This window comes from Liolophura sinensis, chromosome 11, assembly GCF_032854445.1.
Source record: "Liolophura sinensis isolate JHLJ2023 chromosome 11, CUHK_Ljap_v2, whole genome shotgun sequence".
In the NCBI taxonomy this organism is placed as follows: domain Eukaryota; kingdom Metazoa; phylum Mollusca; class Polyplacophora; order Chitonida; family Chitonidae; genus Liolophura; species Liolophura sinensis.
In genome coordinates this window covers 23,158,421-23,168,900 of record NC_088305.1, presented here as the reverse complement: position 1 = coordinate 23,168,900, position 10,480 = coordinate 23,158,421, and the positions used below count along the sequence as shown (strand labels likewise).

The 10,480-nt window shown below is 42.1% G+C and overlaps 1 protein-coding gene across 1 annotated transcript in view; it reads left to right on the top strand.

The window, feature by feature from the left end:
* LOC135478205 (F-box/LRR-repeat protein 4-like) overlaps positions 1-5,004 on the top strand; it is a 35,198-nt gene extending 30,194 nt beyond the window's left edge. Inside the window, exons 15-17 of the mRNA XM_064758477.1 lie at positions 2,100-2,337; positions 2,963-3,097; positions 4,263-5,004. Of these exons, the coding sequence (XP_064614547.1) occupies positions 2,100-2,337; positions 2,963-3,097; positions 4,263-4,385 (496 nt within the window). The 3' untranslated portion in view covers positions 4,386-5,004. The remainder of the gene's footprint in view (positions 1-2,099; positions 2,338-2,962; positions 3,098-4,262) is intronic.
* Positions 5,005-10,480: the final 5,476 nt, after the last annotated feature.

The following is a 10,480-nucleotide window of genomic DNA, read 5'->3' as shown; positions in this document are numbered from 1 at the left end:
GTACATTCAAAAAACCAATCTGCTAATGTCAACAGAAGTGTATTGTCTGAATGGTGCTAGAATGTCTTCTGTTATTATAACACAATATGCGGTTATATTCAGCATAATATCTTTTTAGTCCCATAGAATTTTGTTCAATTAAAGTAGAATATGTGTATCACAGAACAGAATATGTGTATCACAGAACAGAATATGTGTATCACAGAACAATCTGCTGGAATAACATAAATCACTCAGATGCTATTTCATGTATGTATAAGTATAGTTATGACTGGACGTCCGTGTTCGAGTATTTATATTTTTTTAATTTATTTGGTTGTTGCATTAAGCCGAGTGGTTATATGATACGTGCTCCCCAAGCACAACAATGCAAATCGTGGTCGCTAGACGAGAGTCCAGTCTCTTTCTACGACTAAGAAATCTTATAATTCCATACCTCCTAGCATAATCCTGGCCGTCGCCGTATATGTGAAACATCGTGAAGCAGGGCAGATAACAACAATCAAATAAACAAACTTTCATTGTTGTCGACGGTGCTTTCTGTGTGGTCTTGTACGAAGTTCTCTGGGAATTACGTGTTTTACACCAATATAACAAATGTTACACAACTAAGAGAGTTCGCACGTAACTCGCCAATAGTGGGTTACATTTAACAGACGGGCTCTTGTTGGCTCAGTCATATAAGGTGTTGGTCGTCGATGTATCGATCACAAAATGTTGACCAGTCACATCTAGTGCTCGAATTAATCGATGATTGGGCCGACGTTTTTCGTCAGGGGTTTGTCTGGTATATGGGCTACCGAATTTGTGGGGGTAATGCGCAGTTTTCCACACCACGCATCTATATTTACGCACGAATCACAGGGATATCTTACTATAGGTACCTAACTACATCTGGGGCCTATCCCTGGACTGTTAATACATGAGGTTTTCAAAATGGAGATTTCTCAATCTTAAACCGACTGTCCATCCAGGTTTGTGTTGATAAACAAGGGAACCAGCACTTTCAAAATTTCATTTCTCGAACAAACTGTAGATAATTTCAATAAAACGCTAAGAAAAATAACACTTTTTCAGTAAAAAAAAGTATGGAATACTCGGTACAATGCTCACGCCAGTCAAGCCAGTCGATAATGTAATACACATTGCATACACTCAAAATATTAAGCTTTTATTTTAACAGACAGTCTGTTGTTTGAGTGATTCTAGAGTGTATCCTACTGTTGTAACATATTATTCTGTTACATATAACACGCATATTCTATTAATTCAACATAAAGATTCTAACAGACCAATGGGATATTATGTTGAATAGGACAGAATATTATGTTATAAAAACAGAATACATTTCAGCATCGCTCAGACAGTAGACTTTCTGTTCAAATTAACAGACTAATTTTTTGAGTGTAAAAATCACCCGATGAACATTACCAATAATGTAATAATTGCATGCATTCCATTATGCGATACGCATATTGTAATGATCTTACATTAGCAAGCGCTGCTCTGCATAGTTTAATAATTATTACATTGCAAGATTTTATTACAATCCGGGAGCACATATAAACTATCGTATGAATAAAAAGCTCTATGTATTGCGTTTACCTCTGATGAATTAATCTGTGGGCAATTAGTTCAGTGTCTGTGCCTGGTCCCTTTGTATTGTGTTTTTGTAAAACAAAAAAAAATGTGATAAATGTAACGGCAACACCGCATTTTGAGTAATCTTGGACCAGTGATAGTCCATCACTGATGGTCATTGCAAATCTAACGAATTGCAATTAACACCACTGCGTTTTCGTTACCTAATTTGGCTTCAGGCATGGAAGTAGAGAGCGTGCAAATTGCTGGTAGTGTGGCGTTCACATGAACAGAACGAAAAACTTATAATAGGGGTAAAGGGTGTCGCTACTCGCTGTCGAACGGGATCCTTCGTCATCATCTTAAAGTGTTCGAATGTTTAGATGCAGTGTTTGTTTCCGTGATAGCAATGCAGCTCGAGGTTTCGACATTTTCAAAGGGCCTAAGGTGTTGTTCTACCAATATTTCTGACTTTTTTCTGTAAGCAACTTTTTACCTCCACTGTTTTCCCTCGGCAGTGCTCACTACAAACTCAGCATCAAAACCACCGCCACATACGGAAACATTTTCTATGCGCGTGGCACCTACTATGACTTTGAGAGGCTGTACATAGAGAACGGGATCCTTCATTATTTCCTCTTCAATCCGACCCGATACGGGATAGGCGGAACGTACGGCATCCATGTTGAGGGTCAGGGAGTTCTGGCTAACGGCAGCCTGGGGCCGATCAGTATAGCAGATGACAGGTGGCACACGGTAAGTGCAGAAACCTTCACCTGTTAGCGCCTTTCTTGCGATGTTGCAATGTTAGCAAAGCCGCATGTAATACATGCGTACGACATGTACATTAGCAGTATGCGCATAAATTGTCATTACAAAATTAAGAGGGGGAGACACCTCCGTGATCCAGGTGGATAGCGATCCAGTGCGGGGAAGTGACCCAAGCAAGGATCCTCTTTCCAATGTGTTAGCTGTGAGTTCAAGTCCAGGTTAGGCTGGTTTCCTGTCTGGCCGTACCTGAGAAAGCCTGCAGCAACCTGCAGCTGGTAAGGGGCTTCCCTTGGGCTTTGCCCGGTTTCCTCTCCTTGTAATGCTGCCGGCGGTCGTATAAGGAAAGTATTCATGAACGTAAAACACCAATAAAATAAATAAATAAATGAACAAAAGCAGTAACTCAACACAATTTTAGTCCTAATTTTTTTTAAGGCGAGAAAGATTTTCCCTTACCATTCTGGGGCCACTTTCACAAAACTTTGTAAATCATTTCTGGTAACATTTTTCTTAAAGGACGTTGTCTGGGTTATACTGCCATAAGGCGATGTTATGCCATGCACTCCAGCAAAAACAAAATGTTGTTAGTGTACTTCTTTCGTCTGAACAGGTGGAATTTTTCCGGAACACAAGGTTACCTGGAATGAATCGCACATCTTCTGGACTCGTTCTGGACGACCACAAAAACGTGGACAGCAGACCCAGGAAAAATGTGGCCATAAAACCGCCATTTTACATCGGAGGGGTCAGTATATGAATGGGCATTCATGGAGGAAATTCATACGACGCTTAACGACGCATTTTTATTTTGGTGAAATAGGTCTATCCGTATTTTATACTCCAGAGAAAATAATTTCACCCTGCGCAGCAGACGCCACGACCGCATATTGGTGCTGACACAGTATTACAACCATAGCCTTGATGGGCAGGTTGATAAGTTCAAATCACAGTAGAGTGAGTGTGCGTTTTAAAGGCGTGCAATTGTCACCTAGGAAGTAGAATCAACGTATGGAAGCGTCTCTTAATGTCAGATATCTACATGTACACTTTTGTATTCTGCGATATATTTGTTTATATAGTCATAGTATAGCAATGAAAAGCTCAAAATAATCCTTATAAAATGGGAAAGATGAACATATACAAACCGATTAGAAATTAAGCCTGTCCTAATTGTATGACAACGACAGACAGTGAAATTGGGCTAAAGCGTATTAATCCCCTTCTGGTTTTATATTTATCAGTTATGATAAAGAAGTCATTATGTGTCCTTTTAAATAAATATTAAAATTAAATATTTCGATTTTATTCCATGTCAACGTCATACAAGTTAGTAATATAGCATTAGAAAGGATTTGATCGGTGTGTAATCCAGATGTATTCTGCATATCGATCTGATGTGTTCTGAGAGCTTGTATAATGGTTTGTTGTGGTGTTCTGCAAAATAGGCACAAAGACAGTGTCTGTTACACACTTGCATTTCTTCGCAGAAGTCACATATGGATACCCTCAGTCGTAGCTTTATTCTTCATCGGGTCCAATCTGAACTAATAAATTCGGACCATTTGGATACTAGCTAACTCACGACAAAATGTGTCAATTTATGTAGCCTGCAGACAAGTTTCTACGCTGAGAAAGCCTTTACACTGCAAAGAAAGCTTTTCCAGCGCAGTGTATGCGTTAATTTGCTTTTGAATATAGTTTCTATTCTGTACAAGAGTAAAACATTAATAGTAAATTTTTGTCAATCAGCTCAGGAGAAAATGTTAAGATATTTTTGAATGACCCTAACAGGCCACCGTAGTTAACTCACCTTTTGTGCTTTTTGTTTCAATGAATTTCCTCATTGTCGTTCCTCAAGCCGCATAACGAAGTGAGATTCATATATTCACATTCGCAACCTTTTTTTTCAGAGTCCGGTGCACGAAGGATTCCAAGGTATTATCAAAGATTTCGAAGAAGTCAGAAATAACTTCATTTTCCACGAGACATCTCAGCCAATGAACGTGAAGCATTATAGGGAACCACCATGTTGAGCAAATCCAAGATGGCGCCATTGAAGTGCCTTCCGTGACTGAAAATTGTTAACTTGTTCTTTTGTTGCTTTTGTTTTTCCGCGTCCTAAGTGAAACACTGTTCTACAATTAAAAAGAACAACTTTATGAGTTCTTAAGCAATGTATCAATTAAACTATGTATTATAAAGTGTTTATCCGCTAACCTATACGGAAATACGAAAGATGCATTTCGGCACTAAGGGCTGAATACAAATTCACTGCTCGTAAACATTACCGGTGCTTTTGAGTAATTTAACAAGATGCAACATGGAAGTATATGTTAGCCCATGTGTAAGGCATTAAAACATATACCATAATTTCAGTAGTATTATAAATGATTGATTACGTCTCAGTTTCATCGCCGGTATATTCGAATGTGAACGTAAAAGCACACTTATATTTTAAATACGAATGTGTCTTTCCTGGGAACTAAGAATGTACGCTGTAAGATATAGGCCTACCTCTCGCGACGTACATGTACCATTTCTTACCTCTGAAGAGGAACTGTGTAATGCCCTGTATACTCTACTCTTATCATATCTACAAAGTTATTCTTTTAACTTGTACAAATAAAGTTTTTAGAAATTGACATAAACGAACGTATGTTTTTTTTTTCTTTTTTTTTAAATTTATTTATTCCACGATGTAATTAAAAGATAGCAACCTGCTTAGGGTCGAGGGGTTTGTCCCGGACTCTGTCCGGTTTCCACCCACCATAATGCTGGCCGCCTTCGTTTAAATGAAACATTCTTGAGTACGGCGTAGAACATCAATCAAACAAATTAATAAGTATTAAATAACAGGCTATCTGGTGAGATGTATGAGGCGGTTAATAATAAAACCGTTATGAAGCTGAATTGTCCATTAGTATCTGCGACACACCTGACAACTTCGGCTATGGAATCCTCCGTGTTCCTATGGTTCCTGTGTTCTCAGGGACTTTCTGGCAGTAATCCCCCACATTCCCATGATTCCTATGTTCTGGAGAACTTGTGGCAATAATCGATGGATCGCATTTTATGGGATCATTCTTGCTGACACGTCTGAAGTTGTCTTCCACAGGACACACCTGACAACTTCGGCACTGGAATCCTCCATATTCCCATGATTCCTGTGTTCTCGTAGACGGTGACAGTAATCCTCCATATTCCCATGATTCTTGTGTTCTGGGAGACTTGGTGACAGTAATCCTCCATATTCCCATGATTCTTGTGTTATGGAAGACTTGGTGACAGTAATCCTCCAGATTCCCATGATTCCTGTGTTCTGGCAGACTTGGGGACAGCAATCCTCCATATTCCCATAATTCCTGTGTTCTGGAAGACTTGGTGACAGCAATCCTCCATATTCCCATAAATCCTGTGTCCTGAAGGACTTGGTGACAGCAATCCTCCATATTCCCATGATTCTTGTGTTCTGGAAGACTTGGTGGCAGTAATCCTCCATATTCCCATGATTCCTGTGTTCTGGAAGACTAGGTGACAGTAATCCTCCATATTCCCATGATTCTTGTGTCCTGAAGGACTTGGTGACAGCAATCCTCCATATTCCCATGATTCTTGTGTTATGGAAGACTTGGTGACAGTAATCCTCCACATTCCCATGATTCCTGTGTCCTGAAGGACTTGGTGACAGCAATCCTCCATATTCCCATGATTCTTGTGTTCTGGAAGACTTGGTGACAGTAATCCTCCATGTTCCCATGATTCTTGTGTTATGGAAGGCTTGGTGACAGTAATCCTCCACATTCCCATGATTCCTGTGTCCTGAAGGACTTGGTGACAGCAATCCTCCACATTCCCATGATTCTTGTGTTCTGGAAGACTTGGTGACAGCAATCCTCCATATTTCCATGATTCTTGTGTTATGGAAGACTTGGTGACAGCAATCATCCATATTCCCATGATTCTTGTGTTATGGAAGACTTGGTGACAGCAATCCTCCATATTCCCATGATTCTTGTGTTCTGGAAGACTTGGTGGCAGTAATCCTCCATATTCCCATGATTCTTGTGTTATGGAAGACTTGGTGACAGTAATCCTCCACATTCCCATGATTCCTGTGTTATGGAAGACTTGGTGACAGTGATCCTCCACATTCCCATTATTCTTGTGTTATGGAAGACTTGGTGACAGTAATCCTCCATATTCCCATGATTCTTGTGTTATGGAAGACTTGGTGACAGTAATCCTCCACATTCCCATGATTCCTGTGTTATGGAAGACTTGGTGACAGTAATCCTCCACATTCCCATGATTCCTGTGTTATGGAAGACTTGGTGACAGTAATCCTCCATATTCCCATGATTCTTATGTTATGGAAGACTTGGTGACAGTAATCCTCCATATTCCCATGATTCTTGTGTTATGGAAGACTTGGTGACAGTAATCCTCTACATTCCCATGATTCCTGTGTTATGGAAGACTTGGTGACAGCAATCCTCCATATTCCCATGATTCTTGTGTTATGGAAGACTTGGTGACAGTAATCCTCCACATTCCCATGATTCTTGTGTTATGGAAGACTTGGTGACAGCAATCCTCCATATTCCCATGATTCTTGTGTTATGGAAGACTTGGTGACAGTAATCCTCCACATTCCCATGATTCCTGTGTTATGGAAGACTTGGTAACAGTAATCCTCCACATTCCCATGATTCTTGTGTTATGGAAGACTTGGTGACAGTAATCCTCCATATTCCCATGATTCTTGTGTTATGGAAGACTTGGTGACAGTAATCCTCCATATTCCCATGATTCTTGTGTTATGGAAGACTTGGTGACAGTAATCCTCTACATTCCCATGATTCCTGTGTTATGGAAGACTTGGTGACAGCAATCCTCCATATTCCCATGATTCTTGTGTTATGGAAGACTTGGTGACAGTAATCCTCCACATTCCCATGATTCTTGTGTTATGGAAGACTTGATGACAGCAATCCTCCATATTCCCATGATTCTTGTGTTCTGGAAGACTTGGTGACAGCAATCCTCCATATTCCCATGATTCTTGTGTTATGGAAGACTTGGTGACAGTAATCCTCCACATTCCCATAATTCCTGTGTTATGGAAGACTTGGTGACAGTAATCCTCCACATTCCCATGATTCGTGTGTTATGGAAAATTTGGTGACAGCAATCCTCCATATTCCCATGATTCTTGTGTTATGGAAGACTTGGTGACAGTAATCCTCCATATTCCCATGATTCTTGTGTTATGGAAGAATTGGTGACAGTAATCCTCTACATTCCCATGATTCCTGTGTTCTGGAAGACTTGGTGACAGCAATCCTCCACATTCCCATGATTCTTGTGTTATGGAAGATTTAGTGACAGCAATCCTCCATATTCCCATGATTCTTGTGTTATGGAAGACTTGGTGACAGTAATCCTCCATATTCCCATGATTCTTGTGTTATGGAAGAATTGGTGACATTAATCCTCTACATTCCCATGATTCTTGTGTTCTGGAAGACTTGGTGACAGCAATCCTCCATATTCCCATGATTCTTGTGTTCTGGAAGACTTGGTGACAGTAATCCTCCATATTCCCATGATTCCTGTGTCCTGGAAGACTTGGTGACAGCAATCATCCATATTCCCATGATTCTTGTGTTATGGAAGACTTGATGACAGCAATCCTCCATATTCCCATGATACCTGTGTCCTCGAGGACTTGGTGGCGGTAATTCTCCATATTCCCATGATTCCTGTGTCCTCGAGGACTTGGTGGCGGTAATTCTCCATATTCCCATGATACCTGTGTCCTCGAGGACTTGGTGGCGGTAATTCTCCATATTCCCATGATACCTGTGTCCTCGAGGACTTGGTGGCGGTAATTCTCCATATTCCCAAAATTCCTGTCTTCTCTAGGACTTGGTGGCGGTAATTCTCCATATTCCCATGATACCTGTGTCCTCGAGGACTTGGTGGTGGTAATTCTCCATATTCCCATGATACCTGTGTCCTCGAGGACTTGGTGGCGGTAATTCTCCATATTCCCATGATACCTGTGTCCTCCAGGACTTGGTGGCGGTAATTCTCCATATTCCCATGATACCTGTGTCCTCGAGGACTTGGTGGCGGTAATTCTCCATATTCCCAAAATTCCTGTGTCCTCCAGGACTTGGTGGCGGTAATTCTCCATATTTCCATGATTCCTGTGTCCTCCAGGACTTGGTGGCGGTAATTCTCCATATTCCCATGATACCTGTGTCCTCTAGGACTTGGTGGCGGTAATTCTCCATATTTCCATGATACCTGTGTCCTCGAGGACTTGGTGGCGGAAATTCTCCATATTTCCATGATTCCTGTGTCCTCGAGGACTTAGTGGCGGTAATTTTCCATATTCCCATGATTCCTGTGTCCTCCAGGACTTGGTGGCGGTAATTCTCCATACTCCCATGATACCTGTGTCCTCCAGGACTTGGTGGCGGTAATTCTCCATACTCCCATGATACCTGTGTCCTCGAGGACTTGGTGGCGGTAATTCTCCATATTCCCATGATACCCGTGTCCTCGAGGACTTGGTGGTGGTAATTCTCCATATTCCCATGATACCTGTGTCCTCGAGGACTTGGTGGCGGTAATTCTCCATACTCCCATGATACCTGTGTCCTCGAGGACTTGGTGGTGGTAATTCTCCATATTCCCATGATACCTGTGTCCTCGGGGACTTGGTGGCGGTAATTCTCCATATTTCCATGATTCCTGTGTCCTCCAGGACTTGGTGGCGGTAATTCTCCATATTCCCATGATACCTGTGTCCTCGAGGACTTGGTGGCGGTAATTCTCCATATTCCCATGATTCCTGTGTCCTCCAGGACTTGGTGGCGGTAATTCTCCATATTCCCATGATACCTGTGTCCTCGGGGACTTGGTGACGGAAATTCTCCATATTTCCATGATTCCTGTGTCCTCCAGGACTTGGTGGCGGTAATTCTCTATATTTCCATGATTCCTGTGTCCTCCAGGACTTGGTGGCGGTAATTCTCCATATTCCCATGATACCTGTGTCCTCGAGGACTTGGTGACAGCAATCCTCCATATTCCCATGATTCTTGTGTTCTGGAAGACTTGGTGACAGTAATCCTCCATATTCCCATGATTCCTGTGTCCTGGAAGACTTGGTGACAGCAATCATCCATATTCCCATGATTCTTGTGTTATGGAAGACTTGATGACAGCAATCCTCCATATTCCCATGATACCTGTGTCCTCGAGGACTTGGTGGCGGTAATTCTCCATATTCCCATGATTCCTGTGTCCTCGAGGACTTGGTGGCGGTAATTCTCCATATTCCCATGATACCTGTGTCCTCGAGGACTTGGTGGCGGTAATTCTCCATATTCCCATGATACCTGTGTCCTCGAGGACTTGGTGGCGGTAATTCTCCATATTCCCATGATTCCTGTGTCCTCGAGGACTTGGTGGCGGTAATTCTCCATATTCCCATGATACCTGTGTCCTCGAGGACTTGGTGGTGGTAATTCTCCATATTCCCATGATACCTGTGTCCTCGAGGACTTGGTGGCGGTAATTCTCCATATTCCCATGATACCTGTGTCCTCCAGGACTTGGTGGCGGTAATTCTCCATATTCCCATGATACCTGTGTCCTCGAGGACTTGGTGGCGGTAATTCTCCATATTCCCAAAATTCCTGTGTCCTCCAGGACTTGGTGGCGGTAATTCTCCATATTTCCATGATTCCTGTGTCCTCCAGGACTTGGTGGCGGTAATTCTCCATATTCCCATGATACCTGTGTCCTCTAGGACTTGGTGGCGGTAATTCTCCATATTTCCATGATACCTGTGTCCTCGAGGACTTGGTGGCGGAAATTCTCCATATTTCCATGATTCCTGTGTCCTCGAGGACTTAGTGGCGGTAATTTTCCATATTCCCATGATTTCTGTGTCCTCCAGGACTTGGTGGCGGTAATTCTCCATACTCCCATGATACCTGTGTCCTCCAGGACTTGGTGGCGGTAATTCTCCATACTCCCATGATACCTGTGTCCTCGAGGACTTGGTGGCGGTAATTCTCCATATTCCCATGATACCTGTGTCCTCCAGGAC